Raw genomic sequence first — 23,645 nt, forward strand, 5'->3', positions numbered from 1 at the left:
GCCTGTGGAGCTAAATAAGTTTCAATTAATATAGGTATTAAACAATCATAGAGCATGGTGTCAGCAATTCTGTCCTCTGACATGGAAGCAAGGTGTGTGTACAACACGTAGCACTTTACAACAAGCAGAATCAAGTAACAAAAGCCTATTTTTAAAAATAGGTCATGGAGGACTCTGTGACTTGGGTCCCATTTAATAAGGCCTTTCTCAAGTAGGTAGAAGTAAATTGGAGAAACAACTGTTTACATGGTGGAGTGTGTTCTCTTCACACACGTCCTGTTTGATATTAATCACAAGATTGCAACACAAAGCAAACCCAAACAATCTGTTTGGAGTCATCATTTCTGATTACTCAAGCTATTCACCGCTAATCGAAAGGATGTTATGAAATGTGAGTCAGACCTCTTCCGGCTTTGTGGAAGTGCAAGGACTTTTTATATAAAGAGGGAGCTTCCTAGTTGAGATGCTGGAGTAAGAAGCAGGTGAGGAGCTATAAGATTTGTTCAGTTTAGAAGGAAGACAGAGGCCAATATGCACAGCCTTCTTCTGCTGTTGCTGCTACTCTGGAGCACAGGGTCGCACGGCCTCCCAGTAGCAACTTCGGAAAAAACACAAGAGCAAGATTTGAAGACAGTCCAGGTAAATGCTGAATTTTAATGCCAGAAATGTAAAAGCCTTTATTTGCATTTTCCCACAGTATAACAGAGTAGTAGTAGTATAGTGGAGTTTATGTAAGGGTGGATTTTTTAGATAAAAACCCACCCTTGTTAGAAAGCTCACTCTCCCCCAAAATGCATCTAGCCATGCAGACTCCTTTTATCTAGTTACCTGTGGAAGGGAACTAAAGAAACACTATGCAAATTTGACTCTACAAATTGTAATTCTAACTTCATAGTAACTAACAGCAGGGAGATTTGTCCTCTGAAATTACAGTTTTCACCAATAATAAATATAATAAGAAACATGAAATCTAAACACAATCTTTACAAGTAGTTCTCTGTTTTAGTTAAAACTTCGTACTGTCAACCTTTAGAAAAAAGAAAGATTTCCCATCCAGCGTCTCAATGATTTTATCTTTTGCCAGAAATACCTGGAAGACTACTACGACCTGAAGAGCGATTGGAATCCAATTGAAAGACAGAGAAAGAATGGCCTAGTGGTTGAAAAACTGAAGCAGATGCAGGAATTCTTTGGGCTGAAAGTGACTGGGAAACCAGATGCCCAAACCCTGAATGTGATGAAACAGGCCAGATGTGGGGTGCCTGACGTGGCTCAGTTTGTCCTCACTGAGGGGAACCCTCGGTGGGAGCGTACACACTTAACCTACAGGTAACCAAACCGAACACCAGAGTGAGAACACTATTTCCCATCAGAGCTGTAGAAAATGAGGTCTTATGCGTCTCTATTTTATTTCATTTTTAAGGATTGAAAATTACACACCAGATTTGCCAAGAGCAGATGTGAACTATGCCATCGAGAAAGCCTTTCAACTCTGGAGTAACGTCTCACCCCTGACCTTCACCCAGGTCTTTGAGGGTCAAGCAGACATAATGATATCCTTTGTCTGGGGAGGTAAGCTCTTCTTGTAAAATGAAAGTATTCTCATCTTAACTTTACCTGGCCCTCAAATCTCTTCAGCTATGCAACCAGAATTTCTTGAAGAGGATTATTAATTTTGTGAGCTTAAGGAGAGAAACTATAACACATTTGATTGAAGTCCTTCAACCTCTTAGCAAAGCAAATGCTTATCCTCCTAAATAAGACCCCAGAGGGCCATTTGTTGAATTCTGTTTTTTTTTTGTTGTTGTTGTTGTTTTTTGTTTTGCAGATCATCGTGACAATTCTCCCTTTGATGGACCTGGAGGAAACCTTGCTCATGCTTTTCAACCAGGCCCAGGTATCGGAGGGGATGTTCATTTTGATGAAGATGAACGGTGGACTAACAATTTCAGAAGTAAGTCAACTAGTCTTACCTTTCTCAATTCCCCCACCCCTTCATGATTCATTGCAATAATCGGTTGATTCAACTAAAAAAATGCATAAATGGAACTACTATTACTTAGAAAATTCATAATACATTTATAAAAGTGTTAAACGAAGATATATCTGACATATTAGTAACAGCATCTTATTGACTATAAAAAGGTCTCTCTAAAATTTCTATTAAGAAAATACTAAAAATCCTGATGTATTATTTGTGGGCATCTACATAGAATTTTTTTTTTTTTACTAGGACACACCAAAATTTAATAGTGGTAGTAAGATTATGTGGCAATTAAGGGAAGAGAGGCTCTATATGTTTTCCAAAATTTCCAGCACTAATTAAGCACGTATCAGTTTTGTAAATAGGAAAAAAAGTTTGTGTTAATAGAATTCTATTGCCTCTCTGTGAAATAATGTGTGTCATCTAATCATTGACAAGATTGTTGAATCAGTGCTAGACTCAGTCTACTGTTTGCCTTTTAATCATATCGGTGTAATCATAGAGTCTAGGCTTTAACCTATTTCTTCACTATTCATAAATGCACTCTTCTCACCTTAGGAAAAAATTTTTATATATATTTTTTAAAGATATGAAGAAAATATGAGCATTAGTCCTTATAGAATTGTACATTACTACTTAATTAAATATTTCAAAACTAAAAACATTTCAAGTAACTTCAAATAAGTTTATCTGCCCTTTTAGATTACAATTTGTATCGTGTTGCTGCTCATGAATTGGGCCATTCCCTTGGACTCTCTCATTCTACTGATATTGGAGCTTTGATGTACCCCAACTACATATTCACCGGTGACGTTCAGCTCTCACAGGATGACATCGATGGTATCCATACCATATATGGTAAGTATAAAGAATAACATCATAGACAAAGGTGCCATTCAAACTTCCATTAGTTGTATCTTTTAAGGAGCTGTTTTTCATTATTTATGTAGTTTTCCAATGCCAGGCAGCACTAATTCCAGATCTTTTTTCTTTAGGACCTTCCAAAAATCCCATCCAGCCAATAGGCCCAAAAACTCCACAAGTATGTGACAGTAAGCTAACCTTTGATGCTATAACTACAATTCGGGGAGAAGTGATGTTCTTCAAAGACAAGTAAGATGTCAGGCCCCTTATTTTGTATTTGTAATAATGACACTCACTGCTATGAATCCCTGTGGGCCACTACTATGCTTCCGCATTACTTACCTTACATTTGTTTACATACGTGATTATATAATAATAGCACTTGCTTGCATTTGCATAACCTAATGAACTTATAACAACTTCATTTTCCCAAAAGTATTCTGCCATTTGATTCTCAGAAAAAAATACCATTGAGGCAGAAAAACCTACAAATATAATGCCATTTCACAGATCAGTAAATTAAGGCAGAGAAAAGGAAGGAGACCTTTTGAGGGCACAGAGATCATTGGTGACAGAGCAATAATTGGTCTTCTGACCCCTACTCCAGGGCTCTTTTCATTGACTGCACTCTTTATGATAATCAGTATATTAGTACTTTATTAAGAGAAATCAGTCCTTTTCAGAGCACGACCATGCTGATCTCCTTTATGTATCACCCCTTTTATCCTGGAAGAGACGGCCCTCCCAAAGCCTGTGATAGGACTCTGTCACCCCCAGAGACCTAGAGAAGGTAGAAGCCATTGTTGGGGAAAACCCATGAGTTCACAAGGCCCCTCTCTTAAGCAGATGTGAGCAATCACAACGTGCTTCCGTCCTTAGAGGAGGACCCTAGCTCTCCCTTTGCACCATGTGGCTTCAAAAAGGCTAGGGTGCCGTCACACTGGAGAAAGAGGCCTATCATACATACCATACTGATTCCTAAAGGACCAGGAAAAATAATTACCTATTCTTTTTCTGAATGATGCAGTCCAAAGCACATAGAAAGTAGGGGTGCTCAGAAAGGCTTGCTTCTCCTCGGCCTCTCTTTTTGAAGTGTTGTGCATCCTGTTTCAACACTTTGTGGTCATATCTACTCCAGAATGCAGAGTATTGGCTGCTAATGCTTTTCATCCTTCTCTTTCTGATTTTTGAGTGTAGATGATAAAGCTGAATGAATGTAAACCATCCAGGGTATGGTTCAATGTTGGGGAATGCTAAGGAACTACAAGGTCTTTAAGGAAAACTCTCAATATAGCAGTACAGATGTATCCAAACAAGTATTTGAGGGATGACTCCAAGGAACAGAACCAAGTCTAGAATTTTCAGTGATTGAAAGGACACAGATCATTTAACATTACCAAGTCATGGAGACATGAAAGGCTAGAAACAATAACAGTAGCTGACTTACCTAAGATCTCAGTCAGGCAGAGTAGAACTGGATCTAGAAGTCGCATCTTCACTATGTCCTGGAATCTGGAAACTCTTCTGACAGCCCACATGCTGTTTTTGCAATCCCTACTGGCCATAGAATCAACTTTGTTAACCACAAACCAAAGCAAGACAAAGGGAGTGGCTGCCAGATCTGAGTTTAAAATTAACCTTTGCCTCTTATCAACTGTGTGGACTTAGACACCTCTCTGCATCTTTGACCCTCATTTCTTATCTGTAAACTGAGATTAATATTCTCTTGCAGGGTTTTCGTGGGGTAGGGCGTGACATAAGTAAAAGGCCTATGTGTTGGAAGTGTAATTTTGAACACTTTGCAAGCTGGTTGTTAAACACAGCCATTATTAAAAATTAAATTATATCAATTTCCAATTATATTTAAATCAAAGGTAATAAAATAATCAAAACTCACCCCTTTGTAAATACTTTGCTACATTTTAGTAGTCATTTATGTCCTTGAGGTTGTTATGCCTAGTGTATTTGTGTGGTAGAAGTCCTATACATGGGGCACAACTGCAAATCTCTTGAAATCCGCCATGGTGGGAGGATTTCCACTGTGGAAATGAGCACATGCTACAAACCAGCACTCCTCCCCACCCCCGCATTGGAGATCCAGAGGGTGAACATCTACCAGCACCCTACCAGTGCCAGTAATAAGAAGGATGTTACCCAGACCTTGCTATAGATTAGATCAAAACCTTTTTTCTTTTTCCAAACCAGGTTCTACATACGCATAAATTCTTTCTACCCAGAAGCTGAGCTCAATTTCATTACTGTTTTTTGGCCAAATCTGCCAAGCGGACTTCAAGCTGCTTATGAGGTTGCTGACAGAGATGAGGTCCGGTTTTTCAAAGGTAATGCTTCCAATTATTTTTTAGTTTTTATAAATTAATTTTTTTGGCTGAGATATAAGAAAGTACTAGCTCTCTCTATGAAATTTAACAAATCTAAGTCTCATCAAATCAGTGAGAATCCATCATCATTTTTGCATAGTATATTTCTGAGTCATTTTAAATAGAAAGCTTATAACTGGAGATAGAAATATTTTGCTCTGTTTATAAAACTGGACTTACGAAAGTGTTTTCTATGAAAACTATTTATACATTTTGAACACTCTCCACATCACTGGGGATACTGAGAAATAAAATTTAGAGAATTGGATCAGTACTATAGAAGGGATGGAACAGAAACATTTAAATTGTGCTGTTTCCTAGAGCTATATTAACACAAATGACTCCCCTCCGAGAGGTGGAGGCCCCCACTGGTCAGCCAGATGGGGATGCTGCAGGATTGTTCTCAAAGTGTGGTCCTCAACTCAGCAGTGTTGACATCACCTGGGAAGTTTGTTAGATGTACAGAATGTCACTTAACTTAATGCTCTTAAATTCCATCCATGTTGTCAGGTCCCATTCCAGACCTTGAATTTTAACAAGATTCTCAGGCAATTGATATGTACGTTAAAGTATGAGAAATCCTGAATTACCATGAATTGGCTATTACTGAGGTGGCATCATGAATTCTTTAGTCACTTGAACATTTGGCTTTGGAAAGAAGCCCCCAACCCCATAAACCATTCATCCTCAAATCTGCTGCAGATTAGAACCACCAGGAAACTTTTAAAATATATACTGATTTAATTGGTCTGGGGTAGGATTCCAGCATGAGCATTTGAAAAAAAAATATCTCCCTAAATCATCCTAACATGTAGCCAGGACACTGCTGCACATGTGAGATTAAGAACTTAGCTGGAAATCTGATCACTAATGCCCTCCGCAAATATTTTCATCACTGTTTCTTGATTGGCAGGTCATAAGTACTGGGCTGTTCAGGGACAGGAAGTGCTGCCTGGATACCCCAAGGACATTTACAAATCCTTTGGTTTCCCTGCAACTGTGAAGAATATTGATGCTGCTGTTTTTGAAGAACATACTGGGAAAACATACTTCTTTGTTGCTAACAAGTACTGGAGGTAAAGATTGAGTGCAGAAAATGTTAGGGCACCAATTCTCTCTACATAGAAAGAAAGTTCTAGACTGAATCATTTTAAAATGAGTCTCCTATTCCCTTGCCTTTGTTACCATTGTGGGCGATTTGAACTTCGGTATCACCCCAACAGTGGGGATGGAGGGCTAACGGCGCAGAAGTGTAATTTACATTTTATCTCAGTTCCTCATCACTGATGTAGTAAAGAATCAATCACAGGTCAGTGAGATTTAGAAAATATTTATTAAAAGTATATTTTAGAAAGACAAGGCACGCTCCAAGGAGACATATGCTTTTAGCAAATAGAGCTGTAACAACCCTGAAATGGGAATCTCTGCATTATATTTTGGCCATGATAAGCGGTCCCAAAGACATTCTTAGGTGATTGGCAAGTGAAGTCATTTTGATTGACACTTGCTTGCTATATAACACTTTGCCTAGTACGCATGTGCTTACCCAGGATTTAGTCTGTTATAATTAGATTCATAAACTTCCAGGTATAAACATAGTCTTATAATGACAATATAATGAGCATTTGATTATGGGCAAAGTAGGGTAGTACATTCTACAAAGGTGTCTGTGGCCAGATTAAACAAGCTAAGATTATGGCCATCCTGTCCTTTGTCTCTGGGGATGCAGGAGGGATTCTCTAACTACTAATAGGGTGTTCTTTGAGTAGTCTCTAGGCTGAGCCCCTATTCTTTTGTACCCCTTTTGCTCATGTCTGACTAGCTACCTAACACCTTTTCTATGAATGGCTGTAGCCAGTTCAGCATCTGAGTCTCTTGATCAATAATCATCATGCAATACCTGTCTCAGGAATCCAGGGAACATTTGAGGCTGAATTTGAAAAAGGAGAGGAGGGCATTCATCTTCGTAGAGTTACTTCAGCCAACAAGAACTTATGTTTAGTCATGTTTTACCTTAATAAGACAACGTATGGCACCAACTGGAGAATTACAATTAGATGCTGGAGTTCAGAGAGACCTTATAAATCTAATTCACCCAACATCCTACCTCACCTCATCCAACCCCTCATTTTATGAATGATCTGTGAAATTAAAAGTTCTTACTATGTTTCCGTTGTGAATTCCCTATAACGATTTTGAGAAAGCTACATTTTTAACAAATGGTTCTGACATTTTAAATTATTTTTTGACCAGGTATGATGAATATAAACGATCCATGGATACAGGTTATCCCAAAATGATAGCAGCTGACTTTCCTGGAATAGGCAACAAAGTTGATGCTGTTTTCCAGAAAGATGGTAAGTGAATATATATGTATTTCTTCTATTTCTTTGTCATAGTATTGTTGTTTGCAACAGGAAATGCCAAAATATTTATTCTCACAAATTAGTTGGGTTTTTTCAAGAATTCAAGTTAAAACTAGAAAACATTTGTATAATGTAGTAAGTCTCTTTTGTTTTATTTCTAGGATTTTTCTATTTCTTCCATGGAACAAGGCAATACAAATTTGATCCTAAAACGAAGAGAATTCTGACTCTCCAGAAAGCTAACAGCTGGTTCAACTGCAAACAAAAGTGATCAATAGTTTCTGTTCAAAAGTTAAACAGAAAAATATATTTTAACAGCCCAAAGAAGGTATTTCCTTAAAGAGCCTTATTTTTAAATAAAATACAGGACTATTAAGTATTATCTTATTAATCCCTATTCTGCATATTTTTTATTATTTAGAATGTAACATTTTATGTACTGTTATAACTTAGTTTCACAAATGAGGGCTAAGGAAGGTTAAGTTTATAGCTTATTGATTCATATGGGCCAGTTTTTCAAAGAGAGAAGCTCTTTTCCAAAGTATAAGACTCTGACATTGATCCTGGAGAGCAGCCCCTCTGTTGGACATGTCCTCTCAAGAGAGAAGAAAACAAGAGATAGGAGTCTTCACCAGAGGAAAATCCATTCAAGAACATATGAGCAGACACAAGTTAGTATCATCCCAAAATGCAACAAACAACTTTTGTTACAGAAAATGAAATGTTTATGTTTGGAATAAAGCCATTCGTTTCCCAACTATTTTATAAATTTTCTAATATATTTAAGTTCTGATATTATTATTTCCTGATTATAAAGCCACACTTACAGGGATTAATTTTCAAATTGGAAATAGGAAATAAGCAACTACACAAAATATTCATGTGAGAAATTAAGAAACACAAAAAGTTCAAATATTCTCTATTCTTGTGGAATTTACATCATATAGAAGTAGAAAAAGTTTATTTCCCACATCCAATATAAGAATTCTAAAATTGATTTTAGGTAAAAGCAGTAAAAGCATGGCAGAGTTTTCTGAGGGCACATTTTTTTTTCACTTTTTCTGGACACATGAGAGGGTTGTATTTTCTCACAGTCCAACTCCCTGAAGTTGTGGGTGTCCAGCAGGGAGTAGGAGGAATGTGATGGTCAGGGGCATCTGACTAGTCCTGACCAGTGGATTGTACTCAGTAGTGACCAACATAACTTCCAGATGAAAACATTTGATTGCTGGTATAAATTTCTCCAGCACCGCTCTGCGGTGCTAATTGTAGAAGCACGTCTTGAGAGAGTGTCCACAATATTGAATAAGCCTGAATCGTTGGGTCACCACTCCAGTTACCTGAAACTTCAATAGATTTTGTTTAACAATAAACTTTTATTGTGCTAAACCACAAAGATTTTATTTATTATTTATTTTTTTCCACAAATGTTTTAGATTTTGTTGCATAATATACTTTTTCTAGATAAGCACTATCCAGTCTGTTGTGCTTAATTTGAGAGGATATTAATATAGGTAGGAGACTTGCAGGTAGCTTCCAAGCCCCACGAATGTTCAGAGAGTGCTCATGGTGTTTGCAGACTTTCTAAGTCAAGAGTCTTGAGACTATTTTGAAGTACTCATGATTCTGAGGCAGACAATTTTCGACTCAAGAGTTTGGAGAGCAGTGTAACCTCTCCTTTGGCCATCTCACTCTCTCTCTCTCTCTCTTTCTGTCTCTCTCTGTCTGTCTGTCTCTCTCTCATAAGTATTTTTATAATGAAGTATAACATAAATGCAGAAAAATGCACATATCATAAATATTCATATCAATGAGTTATTATAAAGCTAACAACCCCAGGTAACTCTCACCCAGCTCAAGAAATAGATCATCACCAGTACTAAAGCAAGCCCCATTCAGTCCCTGTCATCAATGCTCACTTTTGCCTTAGCTTAGTTCACTAGAATCAGAGCCTGAAACAGAAATTCTTCTGTGGATCATTGGAGGAGGAGTGGTTCCCGGGGAAGAGGGATAGAAGAACCATTTTAGAGTAGGAAAAAGCTAAAGAATGCTAAAGAAATTGATCTAAGACAGAGATTGCTCTGATCTCATGAGCAGGGAGTGCTGGAGCAAAAATTGAATCACAGTTTGTTTGCCTTGAGGGGAAGTGCCTAGCCTTTTGTACCCCTGTGTCAATTAGTCATCAGTTGAGGTCTGGTTTTGAGGAAAGGGGCATAGCTCCCAGGCAAGATGACTCCCAGCATCCACAAGATGTATTTCCCAAAGGTAACCTCTAAGTTCTAACATCTTAGATTAAATTTGCCTACTTTTGAACTAAATCGAATCAAGTATATATTCTCTTGGGTCTGCTTTACTATATTCGACATTATGCTTCTGCACTTTACTCACTGGTGATGGACTTTGGGTTGTTACCATTTTAAGGCTTTTATGATAATTCTGCACATATATAGGCAGTTCTGTTGATTACTAACCTAAAAGTGCAATTACTGAGTTACAGAGATTATCAGACATTTCTTCAGCGTCTTCCTCAGCCTCATCTATCTTTTAGTTCAGCCAGAGCAGTGGTGACTAGTTCTGTGCAGGTTCTAAACTAGCTTCTAAACTGACAGCTGTTCTCATTGGGGCTGTGTGGTGGGTTCCTTGCTTCCTATTCTAGGATTTTCTGCCTTTTCTGTGTCATTAGGTATGATGGAATTTCAGAATGATGAAGGGCAGGTGGCAGCCCTTAACCATCAGAGGAAAAGGGAATGAAAGCAACTCTAATGGACAGAGAGGCTTGAATGGCTAGCAGATGGCCTTGATCTGTACAGTCCATAGATCATGTGTTTCTAGTGATGAGTAGATGAATGATTCATTAAGATATAGCTAAACTTACATTTTAAGAAATGGAGAACTGACAAGCAGTAAGCTGATAACAGCTACTGAAAAAGAAAAATCTTTATTTCTCACTTCATTGTCAGATCTAAAATGATTCACAGACTCATACCATTTCTTGAAGAGGAGGCTAGGTCTCTTTAAAGAAAGATAAATATAGATAGATAGATGATAGATAGATAGATAGATAGATAGATAGATAGATAGATAGATAGACGGATAGATAAAACACACGCACGTGCACGCGTGTGTGCGCGCGCGCGCGCGCACACACACACACACACACACACACACCCAAAGATCCTTCTTCATGGGGATTGTATTAGCTTCCCAGGGCTGCCATAACAAACACCACGGCCTGGGTAGCTTAAACAGCAGAAATTTATTTTCTCATAGTTTTGGAGGCTGGCAGTCCAATATCAAGCTGTCAACAAGAGTGGTTTTATTTTAAGCTTCTCTTCTTGGTCTGTAGATGGCCATCTTCTCCCTGTGTCTTTGCTCGGCCTTCCCTCTATGTTGGTGTCCTAATCTCCTCTTCTTATAAGGACATCAGTTATTTTGCATTAGGGCCACCCGAATGACTTCACTTTAACTTAATTGCCTCTTTAAAGGCCCTACTCCAAAAATAGTCCCATTCTGAGATACTGGGGGTTAGGACTTCAACATACAAATTTTGGAAGACACAATTCAGCCCCATAACAGGGATGTAGCTATGTTCTGGGAAAAGAGGAGTATACGGGGTTTTCACGGACAGATTGACACTAGATCTGAACTGATACTGGAAGAGGTCTCGAAATGGCATCTTGTTCTAGTTTAGAAAGGCAGCTTATGAAGTTAAGCGATAAATAAATTTCTGACTCAAGGTCACCTCATAGTGAGTCCAATGGATCCATGGTCCCATTCTGTGGCTATGTTCTTGATCAACCTCTCCTCTTGGTTCCCTGACTTGTGGAGTAAGAACTTTATGGTAGGAAAGGCCAACTGGAAGTTTCTAAAATGGCTTTTCTTAAACTCTCTGGCCAAGATAGGAAGTCAGAAATAACAAAAAACAATATCACACCCCAGAAGAATTTCACAAACTGCTGATACCATCAAAAATTTAAAAACAACAGGAAGGACGGTCCCTGTTATAATCTAATTTAATTTATCATTCCAGCCCTTGTAGAAACCCAATGGATCACGATGGATGACGGTGGCCTTCTGTAAACTTACCTACCAGGTAGCTCCCTTCACAGCTACTGTGTCATATATGAGTTCTTTACTGGAACAAACCAATGCAGCCTCAGAAAATTGTTGTGGAGTGATTTGGGAGGAGTGTTTGAAGATTTCCCTTACTATCTCTGAGCCCGGAGGCACTGAAAAGTAGCATATTTGCTTATTTGCATTTTTTGTTTGTTTTTAACCCAAACTCTAACTTTTCTAGTTAGAGGTCTTTCGGAGAATTTAGTCCCTAACACTACTAAAAGAGAAAGCAATAGGTTTTTTCTAGATCTGTCCCATGAGTCTTGAAAAGGCAGCATTCTAGCCAGCGAATTGTAGTGCAAGCCAGAAAACCCACATTGCCACTCTTCTCTCTGTGATCTCAAGCAAGTGATTCAGCCTTTCTGAATTTCAGTTCCCTATCTGTGATAAAAGGAAAATAAGACTAACTCCTAGGATTGTTATAGGAGGGACAAGGTTAAATCTCCTTGCATAGAGACTGCCACATACAAAATATTGAATAAATGATAGTTGCCTTTTCCTCCTCACATCTTTCTAAGGCCCAAATTCTCCCCAAAAAATAAGAAGTTACAAAATATTATAGTTAATATGCCACAGCTGATCCAGGATCATGTGCGTACATCTATAATCTTAGAATCAGAAGTTGTTGGATATTGAAAATTAATAGCTAACCAGTTTTCCCAAGAATTGGACCACCTATAAATGAGGAGCTGTTATACATTTCTCAGTCTTAATTACAGGATATAATGAGTGTGGACGTATGTATTATCTGAATAACATCTGTGCAACCTAGGCCAAGAGCTGCAGGTGACAAAGTAGGTAGACATAGATGAAAAGAAAAGGCTGATCAAGTTGAGAGAAAAGAATGTAGGCCAAGGAATTGAAGGTAAGTTCAGGGGTAAATTTCAGAAATGGGCAAAATAAACAAGTTGAGTGTCAAAACGTAAGAGAGAAAAAACAAAGAGTCAAGATTGAACACAAGAGGTTTTTGATGAACATAAGTTTTAATGATTAGAATTTTGAGTAACCTCTTACCACTTGTTAGCTGGCTGACCTTAAGTTTATTACCTAATTTTTCTGATTCTAATCTCTATCCTGTTGAGTTTTTCTAAAGATTAGAAATAACACACAATTAGAGCCTGGCACACAGTAGCAGCTGTATACCTAGGTTTCACCATTCTTTAATGAACAATTCTATACTCTTCTGACCACTTACATACTCCAGTAAGTTTCATAAGTAATGAATTGTTTAACAGTATAAGACAACTGTAGGGCTTTATCTGCCTCAAATCATTAATGTGATGGTTTAATGTAGGCTAAGCTTACACACCAACATCACTCCCATGAGACACGTGCTTGGTGATTAGCCAATTATAATAATCATATCTCTTACTATAACATTAACTTTATTGCATTGTTACCACATAAGATCCATCAACAGGATGTGTCAACACCAATAAAATTATGACTCAGACAAAGATGAGAAATCTCAGAGCTTGCAAAATAAGTGCCTTAGAGCATTGCCACGAATTTTTCCGGCCAATAAGCTTTGTCTAGTAAAGATATTGGAGTGAACGAGAGAAGACTTGTTCCCAGCATAAAGCATACATAATAACCCTGTGAATGAGGTTACGTCCACCCCATTTTTATAGATAGAAAAACAATGGCTCACAGAAATTATATACTTGCTCAAAGTCCATATGACTTTCTCTGGGTCTGGTTGTAAATTGCCACCACTCACCCCCTCCCTCTGATTTTCAAGCTGATATTTATTTCACTCCATCATGCCGTAGACCAAACTCATTGGCTAAATTAAGCCACAGGTTGACTTAGCTGGCTCAGGGCATAGCTTGGATATCTAGGAGCCTCCAGTTCCCAAAATCTCACCCTATCTAATCTATCTCAAGTAAGGTAGAGGTGGCGGGTGGTACCCAGAGGATCATTCCTGCACACTCATTAATTTAGTCTTCCATCACCTTGATATTACATAATTCAGGTATAGTAAATTTATCTTCATTGAGAGAAAAATATAATTCTATAATACAAGAATTTTAGTGTGTTCTATAGTAATAGGTTAATTTGATAAAATTGCTATTGTAGACTTACTAAGTAAAAAGCACTATAATTGGCTGAGAAAAGAGAAATGAGAGAGAGAAAAAAAGAGAGAGAGAGAGAGAGAGATGAATGGGATGAATGGGATGAATAGTTAGGTACTGAGGATTTGAAATTATTCCCCATTACAAATCTCAATCTATCTCTTTCTTCATAGTTAGGGAGGAGGAAAAGAGGATGAAAAGATTTTTTAAAGGAAAGAAGAGAAAGGTAGGAGGAATATTTCATTCAAGTATGCACTTTGATTTATTTAACAAGTTTTTGTGAAGTAGTTGCTGTAAAAATATCCATTGAAACCCAGAATATCCATTCAGAATGACTGAACACCAGAGAAGAGCCAGTATACTCCTTCCTTTCTCTACAGAACCTCCTTTCCATCACTGGCTTCCTTTTCACACTGCTCCTCCAGGGACAGTAAATACATCTGATAGTTACTAATAGCTTTTTTAAACAAGAAAACGAGAAATAAAATATCTCTTCTAATATCTTCCTAGACAGTAATTCCCACATTTAGACCATAATTGCATTTAAGATTTCTTTCCATTCATTTACTTATTCCTAACACACTAATATTTGAGATTAAAATATAGTCTTTTTAAAAGAAAATTGCACTGGTTTTTAAATGTCTAAACATGTGACATTTCGCCAGGCTTGTCAAATAGCTCTCAGTAAACACACAAACATCAGTTATCTAGTCATTTCTTTTTCCTCTTTACCAACACAGAATACCACTTCCTGGAGATTAATCTTTCTTTCATAATTCAAGTTTAGGAAGTTGGGGGAAATTACTGGTATAGGCTACATCATCTTTAAACTGAATTTTTGTAAACATTCCTGGTATCATTCAGAATAAGAAAACATGCATGAATCGTGTGAACCTATAAATCCGTAGCTGCTGGAAGGTAATAGAAACCAATAGGCAAAGGTGTTTTCCTGAGGTAAAAACAGTGAGAATGAAGCATCTCACCGTCCTTCTGCTGTTGTCTGCCAGTCTGCTCCACTTATCCCCTGAATGGAGGAACAAAGAAAGAAGAGGACCCAAACCTGGATCTCCTCCAGATACTTACTTAATGGTGGCTGCCATTCCAGCCACTGGCCAGCCTAAGCGGGAAAACAAATGTACCTGTTAGTTTTGCAACATAGAGCAGAATGATTTGATTGAAGGTTACTGTGTTGCTATAATTTAGAATGAGACAATATTAAAGTGCTGGAGGTGTAAAGTCCCTTTATTTTCACAGAGAAGGAAAGAAAGGCACAGAAAGGTGACAGAATTACTCAAAGCTATATAATAAAATAGTAGCGGCACTTTAGGGACCAAACGAAAAGGACCAATGGAAGGAAAATGCATAAAACATCTCTTGCTTTAGAATTTCTTTAGTTAAAACAATTAAGGAGGAAGAATTGCTGATTTTGATCTTCAAATAATAGCAGGTAATAATGTTTATATGTTATTTGTCATGTTTTAAAAATATTTATTTCGCTTTATTGTCTTGAAACCAGTCTATATTAGCAAAGTGGAAAAAATATATATTCACCTAAACTCTCCACACAATTATGGCAAAGAAGGTTTTCTTTTCTGTAAATATACTGAACCTGAATTTTTCAATTTAAATTGCTTACTTGGTTAACAAATTAAATTGCAATAAATTTAAATTTTAGTCGGAAGATAAAATAAATGAGAGTCTTATTAAAAAATCAGATTAAGCGTGATACTACTTCCGCTGCAATAACCTAGGTAATAACTAAAATAGATCATGAAATAATTGATAAGTGGCTAAAAAAATTTTAAAGTTCTTAAAACTGTATTTATTATCCCATTAGCAATATCTAGAAAACTACAACAACCTTGCAAAAGACGTGAAACAGTTCGTTAGAAGAAAGGACAGTGGTCCTGTTGTTAAAAAAAATCCAAGAAATGCAGAAGTTCCTGGGGTTAGAGGTGACGGGGAAGCTGGACTCAGAAACGCTGGAGGTGATGCGCATGCCCAGGTGCGGAGTTCCCGACGTTGGCGACTTCAGTACCTTTCCTGGAATGCCAAAGTGGACGGAAACTGGCCTTACTTACAGGTGATGGGTCCCAAGAGGCTTTCGCATGACACTGAGATTTCACAATTGATTCTCTCCGGAGAAAATATGTAATTCTTCAAATGTTCTCATACAGGATTGTGAATTATACACTGGATTTGCCAAGAGATGCTGTTGATTCTGCCATCGAAAAAGCTCTGAAAGTCTGGGAAGAGGTGACTCCACTTACATTCTCCAGGATTTATAAAGGAGAGGCTGACATAATGATCACTTTTGCAGCTAGAGGTAAAAAACAAACACAAACATTAACAACAAAATTATTTTGAGATGCATTCATTTACCTGGTATTGTTTTATCGGAAAAGTTTCCAAAGAGATTCTCATTACCTATCTTTCCAAAAAAAAGATTTTTTTCTCTTAGAACATGGAGATTTTTTTCCCTTTTGATGGACCCAGAATGGCTTTGGCTCACGCCTTTCCACCAGGACCAGGGATTAATGGAGATGCTCACTTTGATGACGACGAAAAATGGACGAAGGATACATCAGATTAGTTATACATCTCTCAGAATGATTTTGGTTTGTTTTATAGTTGGGAAAGGACCAGCAGAATATATTACTGTTTTAATATCATTGAAAACATGTTCAATGTCTAAAAATTTTGTTCTCTGTCTTAGCATAAGCACAATATAGAAAGCATCATTATTTCTTTGATGACCATGATTACTGTGTGATCTTAGTACTGTCTTTAAGGACAATTTCTCATCATATCAAATTGCAGATATCCAAGGGATAATGTATTGTATGGAATCTACACTAACATGTGCTCTAGATACTACTTATATCGAAGTGGGGAAAATTTCCCTCAATTACTTACTTGTTCTTAAAGGAGAATTAACTTCCTTCCAGAAACTTAGTTTCTAGTTTAGGTTTTTCTGGTTAGAATATCATTTTACTCTCTCTAGGGTAAAAGAGGTTTTCATAGACTCCTTCTGGAAGAAAAGACTTACCCCCAAATAAAATGTCTGAACTTTTTAGGTAGAAGAAACTTTCTCAGTTCATAACTGTATACTTTGAGGAATGGCTTCCAAAGTTCTCAGTTAGCTAAAACAAATAACACTACTTCTGAAACTTAATTGTGATTTATAATCAAAATGCAAACATTATCTCTATAGGGAGTATAGATGTGAGGTTAGTGCTGAATAAAATGCTTTGTTTCAATTAAATTAACAACTTCTTTCTGTCAAAGAAACATTTCCTCAAAGTCTGAGATGAGAACTTTAAAAGTGAAGTTGACTTCCTTGATATGCCAATCATAATTACCCAATGCCTTCCAATTTCAGCATTCTGATTTTTTTTTTTATCATATGAAAAAAATAAATCTGAATACAACGAATGTCTGTGTGGTCAAAATCTCTTTTGGGACAAATGCTAGACTTGATTTGGCATGTTATATTTTAAGTCAATCTTACAAATCCTATGACATTTATCTTTATTAATATTTTTAACACAATATTGTACTGAATAAACATCATGAGGCTGAAAAATTATGCAATGGAAAATGACAGCATGAAGATTGTTTAAGGATTTCAGAATTCACGTGAATAAACTATGATTCATTTAACTGAGACTGTAACCAGCCAATGTCAATGCATTGAAACTGTGTTTAGCTTTTCATTGACAAATGAAGAGAAACATTTATTGATGTGTTAAACCAGTAGGTTCATTCCACTCCAGAATACAAGAAATGGGACTTGCTTCTCCTGAAGTTAATAGGTTTCTGAGGCTGGAGAGGGGAGTAGTTGGATATGGCTGGATACTTTGTCTCAAAGATCGATGTCGATAATGAGCTTTGAAATACACTTGGCTTTCCATTAAGTGTGTGATCAATCAGTTGATCAATTAACCAAATTCAAGGCCACAAAAGCCCTGTGTGCTTCCAGGAAGTAAACAAATATAATACACAGCTGACATCTGCAATGCACATATGTTTAAGGAATCAACTCTTATTTACAATTTCTTAAATAGGGACCAATTTATTCCTTGTTGCTGCTCATGAACTTGGCCATTCCCTGGGTCTCTTTCACTCGGCCAACTCTGAAGCTTTGATGTACCCAGTCTACAACCCACTCACAGACCTGGCCCGGTTCCGCCTTTCTCAAGATGATGTCAATGGCATTCAGTCCCTGTATGGTGAGTGATGCTGGAAAAATTAGGCCTTGTAGCTTTGCAGTGGTGATCTTCAGAAAAGCTTTCAAATGCTGCGGAAAACATTTGCGAGTCGACTCAGAGCATTCTGAGAATGTTTGGAAAGCATGTGCATTGGCAGAAGCATCGCGTTTCTCCTAACGTCTGCATCCTCGTATCTGTTCCCTTTAGGACCTCCCCGTGCTTCCCCTGATGACCCTGTGGTGCCCACAGAATCTGTGCCTCCTGAGACGCCAGACATGTGTGATCCTACTTTGTCCTTTGATGCAGTCAGCACTCTGAGGGGAGAAATCCTATTCTTTAAAGACAGGTCAGACAGAAAATTATTTTTTTCTATCTATTCTTTTTGATAGATAATGCTTAGAAAGGAAATCTGACACAGATTTTAAATAAAATATTTACACTGCATTTTAAAATCATTCAGATCTGGTTTTTGTTGCATTTTACCATTTTTAAAAAATTATCCAGAATATTTATCCAGACTTTCAAAGATGATTCTTGGTCATTAGAAAGTAAGGCTGATGAAGGCAGTAGTTTTTATCTGCTTTTTTAACTTTTATATCCCTTGAGCCTAGAGTAGGTCTGGAATATGCAATGAATATGTCGAATATATGAATAAATGCTAATTTTTCAAAATGGACACATAATATACACATTGTTTTACAGACTTTTAGAATGGACACTGTGCTAAATAATTAGTACTTCATCAACACATCTCTTTCCACATATTTTATTACCCTTGGATAAGGAGAATGGTGTATTATGGACTTGTGAATTACCATAGGCTGAAAGAAAAGAATATGTTCCTTTAAAAAATATATAAAGGAGAAAGACAACTGTAATTAATTTTTCATTACAGATATTTTTGGTGCAGATCCCTCTGGAGACTCAAGCTTGAATTTAATTTGATTTCTATATTTTGGCCCTCTCTTGCATCACACTTGGATACTGCATGTGAAGTTCCTAGCAAGGATACCATTTTTATTTTTAAAGGTAAGTACAACATAAAAATTTTTGACTTGAAAAAAAATCCTATTGCAATAATTTCATCAAGACCTGAATTTTCTCCATTATGTTAAATTTTGGATGGTTTATTATTGCAATACTAGTGCTAATGCTTAAATAAGACATGTACAAAGAACATTAAAAGCTTTATTTTAAAATATTCAATGAGATTTAAGTGAATAGATGATATCTCATATTCATATAGAAAAAATCAATATAGTAAGAATACCAATTTATCTATAGACATGAGGAATTTTTAGTTCAAGTGCCAAAATATTTTTCATGGATCTTGACATTTTAGTTCCATATGGGCACTCAAGCCATTCCAGGAGAAAAATAAGATGAGTGGAAACGTCCTGCATTATAAGGCTTTAATAGATAAGATAATGCACTATCAGTGCAGAGATAGAAAATAACTAATGGAACTATCCAGGCTTGCTGGTTCCTTTGCCAGAGTTTTAAAATATTGTTTCCATTTATTCTATTAGTAATATGCTATTTGAGCTTCTATTACTTCTTGAGTTAGTTTTATTACATATTTTTCTAAGAATTTGTTGATTTTGTCCTTTTTCAAATCAACTAGTATATTTTCAAAGTATTGGTTTGTTGCCATTTTAATTATTCTCGAAGTTTTGTTCCCTTTTTCATTCCTAATATTGAATTTTCATGCTTTTCTCTCTTTATCAATCTCATAGGCTAATAGGATATTTAACAATTTTAATGGCTCAGAGAACTAAGTTTTGACTTTGTTAATCATCCTATTGTATTTTGATTTGCTATTTAATTATTTTCTGTCCATATCCTTATTTTCTTCATTTTTGTTTTCTTTAAATTTAGTCTGTTACTGTTTTTAATAATTGAAGTTTGATATTTACCTTTTTAATTTGTAGCCTTTTTTTAAATATAAGCATTTATGCCTATAAATAGCCCTTTATTCCCAGCTTTTGCTTCATCTCACAAGTTTTAATACGTAGTATTTTCATTTTGTTCATTTAAAAAATTTTTTTCTTGACTCATAAGTTATTCGGGAGTATTTTTAAATGTCAAACTGTGAGAGAATTTTTAAAAATGTATTTTCAATAATTTTATTTTTGTGAGGATTAAATGGAATAATGTAAAATTACATTGGAAATCATAAAGGGTTACACAACTCTAAAATATTGGTACTATTTGTTAATTTATTTGACATTTATTTATCACTTGCAATGTGCCAGGCACTGTGCTTGTTAGTGGAAGTCAAAACTAAAAAATGCTCGTATTTGAGAGATAGAAGCAGAGATGAGTCATCAAAATACTGTATGATAAGTGCTGGGATTAAGGGAAACCAGGTTGTCGTGGGAATCCAAGGGAAGTGCACTTGACCCAGACCCAGGGTTTTGCAAAGATCTTTGAAAGGAAGTGATGTTTAGGATGAGTGTTGAAGGAGAAGAATTTTGCCGTTTGGAGAGGAGCTGGGTGTGTAAAGAATGGAAATATCTTTAAGAAGAAGGAAGTTTATACAAAAGTAAGAGTGTATATGAAACTTCTCAGACAGGTACAAGTCATTGAGTTCAGGTGAAACAAGAGAGATACTCGTTAGATCAGCATTTTAAATTAGTTAACCTGGCAGTAATGTGAGGAAGGGACTCAGGGTTGGCACAGGAGAGGTGATGTAACAAAGTAAAAGCAGAGAGACTGATAGTATTGCATCATGCTAATCCACTCAAATTTGTGTGGATTCCTAAGGTATTTAGAAGCAACACAGACTGGACAAGGTTACCATGAGATGCCCAAAGGAAGTATCCAGTAAGTAATTGACTTCTTGTTGTGAAGCTTAAGAGTTCTAAATTAGAAATTTAGATTAAGGAGTCACCAGAAATTATAAGAAATAACTAGTACTAGTCATTGTAATTTATAGATAATAAATATAAGACTCAGAAAGGGCAGTGGACCAGAGTTATCTATTCACTTATCTGTTCAATTATTTATTCATTCACCCATTTGTTTGTTCACTCATTCAGGGAATCTTTATTAAATACCAGCTATGAATTGGGATTGAGTTAGTGGTCGGAATTAAAACCAAGACTTTCTCTTTTTTCACATCAATGCACTAAAATCATTTCTAAAACCAACAGACTTCACTGAAAATTTTTTGGGTTTATTTTTTTAATGGGAAATAAGTTCTGGGCCATCAGAGGAACTGAAGTGCAAGCAGGTTATCCAAGAGATATCCATACCCTGGGTTTTCCTTCAACCATAAGGAAAATCAATGCAGCTGTTTCTGATGAGGAAAAGAAAACATACGTCTTTGTAGAGGATAAATTCTGGAGGTAAGATACAATAGGAATGATTTTACATGGAGCCTAAATTAGGAATATTATTTTTTTCTTTAAGAAAATCCTCCACTCCCATCCTCTAGCTTCCTCTAACTTTAAACTTTCTGATTATGAGGGAGACAACTTATAGTTATTCAACTTCTCATATATAATAAATCACTCTCAGAATGACTGATCACTGGGTCATATATCCAGACACCAAAAGGCATCAGGAGAGACCGAGTGAGATGTCCAGACAATGGCCACCATATGAAGCCCAGCTGTGTCAGGCTATAAAGACAAGGGCTGCAGGGCAAGTGTAATAGAGAACCAAAAGTATATTTTTAGCCAAATGATTTAATTCACTTTGCATCTTATGTGTATGTAGTCTTCATGCATTTGTGGCAGAAAGGCATTTGGGCTCTATGTGTCTAGGTTTAGAAAATTGACCTCAGACATATACATTGAACCTCTGTAAAACAGTGTGATGTCCTATTTTCTAGAGAAAATAATTTTATATGCTGAGCTTGAAGTCCCGGAAAGTCACATATTTTTGTAGTCATAAAACTGTTTAACACTTTCTCATACCACTTGAGAATTGTCCAGGATTCTACAACACGAACGTGACATCTACTGTTGCATGGAATGGGGCCTCTGCACAACATTGAGTTGTATTTCTTTCACTTGGTACAGATTTGATGAAAACAGCCAATCCATGGAGCAAGGCTTCCCCAGACTGATAACTGATGACTTTCCAGGAGTCGAGCTGAAGATTAATGCTGTATTACAGGCATTTGGTAAAAAGGTACTCATTTCATTGCAATGGGGATTTTATATCAAAATGGTGTGGAGAATCAAAACAATGTTCAATGTTCAAGGCATTCAGTCTTATATCCTTTTAACTTCAAATTCCTGAAATTTTTAACTTTCTAACTTATGCAAATTTGGTTTAAATATTATTTTTCTTGAATAATTTCCAAGTCTCTGTTTCATACCTACACATAAAGTCAAAGGATACTTCCTCACACCATAGCCATTAATTTTCAGGTCACTACATTAGCATAAAATACAACCAAGTATGAGCCAGGTTTACTGGTTTAATGACTGGTTGTAATTTTCCTCTATCTCTATATTTCCTCTATCCTGTTGTCCATTCCCTCCTCTCCCATCCAAAGGGGCTTTGTCTGGCCCTCTGTTGCAATCTGAAATGGTCTGTATTACATAATTCATTTGTAAATAAACAGACAGAATTTGATTCCTGGTAGTGAGCAGATAGGGAAGTAAAACTTGTGCTTGTTCTGAATGAATTTTGGAGGGGACTGCCAGGGCTTGGGAATCATGCTCATGAGACGATGATCTTATGACTAAAATAATTTAACCTTAATATATGCAAAGCAGGAAGTGGCCTTTAGTGCATTTTATCATTAGCCTAATTCTCTTGGTCCAATTTCCTCTCAAGCTGGTATTTAGGATCTACTGGGAGAAGTAGGAATTGAGAAGAAAGAGAAGAATACATTAAGGTTTTAAAACATCATATAATTTTATCAATTAGATTTTATAAATCTAAAACAATTTAATGTTTTTGAACACTGGCTTTGGAGTCAGACAGATGAGATAGAGTGTATCCTCCATCTTTTGTTAGACATAGTGCCTTGGAAAAACTGCAATATCACCCTAATTTTGGGGTTTTCCCTCATTAGTAACACCTTATGCCTTTTTGGTAAGCATAGATGAAATAAAACATGTAAAGAACTTAGCACAGTGCTTGGCACAAAGTAACCACTTAATAGCCATTCATCATTAATTTACTCTTATTCTGAATTATGCATGTTGCAAAATTGATTTACTTGAAAAATGCCTTATTGCCTTCCTCATCTATATTTACAGGATTTTTCTATTTCTTCAGTGGATCATCAAAGTTTGAGTTTGACCCTAATGTCAGGATGGTGACACATATATTGAAGAATAACTACTGGCTATGATAAGTGAGATATGGAAAAGAAAGATTCCTTTGAAATGAATCTAATAATTACATGATTATTACAAAATCATTATTATTATTATTTTGTATATTAATTTTATATAATAATATTATGAAATGATGTTTTCCTCGTGTCCAGTGGCCAAAGAAGATGACCCTGCAGACATCTTTACATGTGATCCAGCATTTGTCTGGACTGCTTCAATTGTTGGGTTACATTGAATAGAAGTAGGAAATAGCCGCCTGAAATAGGTAGACTGTCTCCAAGGGTGTCTCACTTACTGTTTAATAAAGATTTTCATTTGGGGACTGTTTCTTACCTTTTAGAATAATTT

General features: G+C 36.4%; 2 protein-coding genes across 2 annotated transcripts; both read left to right on the forward strand.

Annotated features, from left to right (window-relative positions):
* Window positions 1-450: 450 nt before the first annotated feature.
* Window positions 451-8,981, forward strand: MMP1 (matrix metallopeptidase 1). Its single transcript, XM_016133986.2, has 10 exons — window positions 451-639; window positions 1,085-1,329; window positions 1,424-1,572; window positions 1,829-1,954; window positions 2,687-2,842; window positions 2,980-3,097; window positions 5,054-5,187; window positions 6,140-6,302; window positions 7,480-7,583; window positions 7,754-8,981. Exons 1-10 carry the CDS (start codon window positions 532-534, stop codon window positions 7,861-7,863), a joined length of 1,413 nt encoding a protein of 470 aa, XP_015989472.2. The 5' UTR covers window positions 451-531; the 3' UTR covers window positions 7,864-8,981.
* A 5,771-nt stretch (window positions 8,982-14,752) lies between these two features.
* Window positions 14,753-23,311, forward strand: MMP10 (matrix metallopeptidase 10). Its single transcript, XM_036221431.1, is given in 13 exon segments — window positions 14,753-14,778; window positions 14,780-14,859; window positions 15,622-15,698; window positions 15,700-15,866; window positions 15,961-16,109; window positions 16,245-16,255; window positions 16,257-16,369; window positions 17,849-18,015; window positions 18,202-18,340; window positions 18,890-19,021; window positions 21,186-21,344; window positions 22,023-22,126; window positions 23,217-23,311. Coding segments are annotated over 13 exon segments (1,419 nt in total).
* Window positions 23,312-23,645: the final 334 nt, after the last annotated feature.

Source organism: Rousettus aegyptiacus, unplaced genomic scaffold, assembly GCF_014176215.1.
Source record: "Rousettus aegyptiacus isolate mRouAeg1 unplaced genomic scaffold, mRouAeg1.p scaffold_m13_p_5, whole genome shotgun sequence".
Taxonomy (NCBI): Eukaryota; Metazoa; Chordata; class Mammalia; order Chiroptera; family Pteropodidae; genus Rousettus; species Rousettus aegyptiacus.

Excerpts from the sequence above, each read along its gene's own strand:
- MMP1 (XM_016133986.2), top strand. The coding sequence starts at position 532 with ATGCACAGCCTTCTTCTGCTGTTGCTGCTACTCTGGAGCACAGGGTCG. Across the intron at positions 3,098-5,053 it reads GTGATGTTCTTCAAAGACAA|GTTCTACATACGCATAAATT; the intron begins GTAAGATGTCAG and ends TTTCCAAACCAG. Across the intron at positions 6,303-7,479 it reads GTTGCTAACAAGTACTGGAG|GTATGATGAATATAAACGAT; the intron begins GTAAAGATTGAG and ends TTTTTTGACCAG.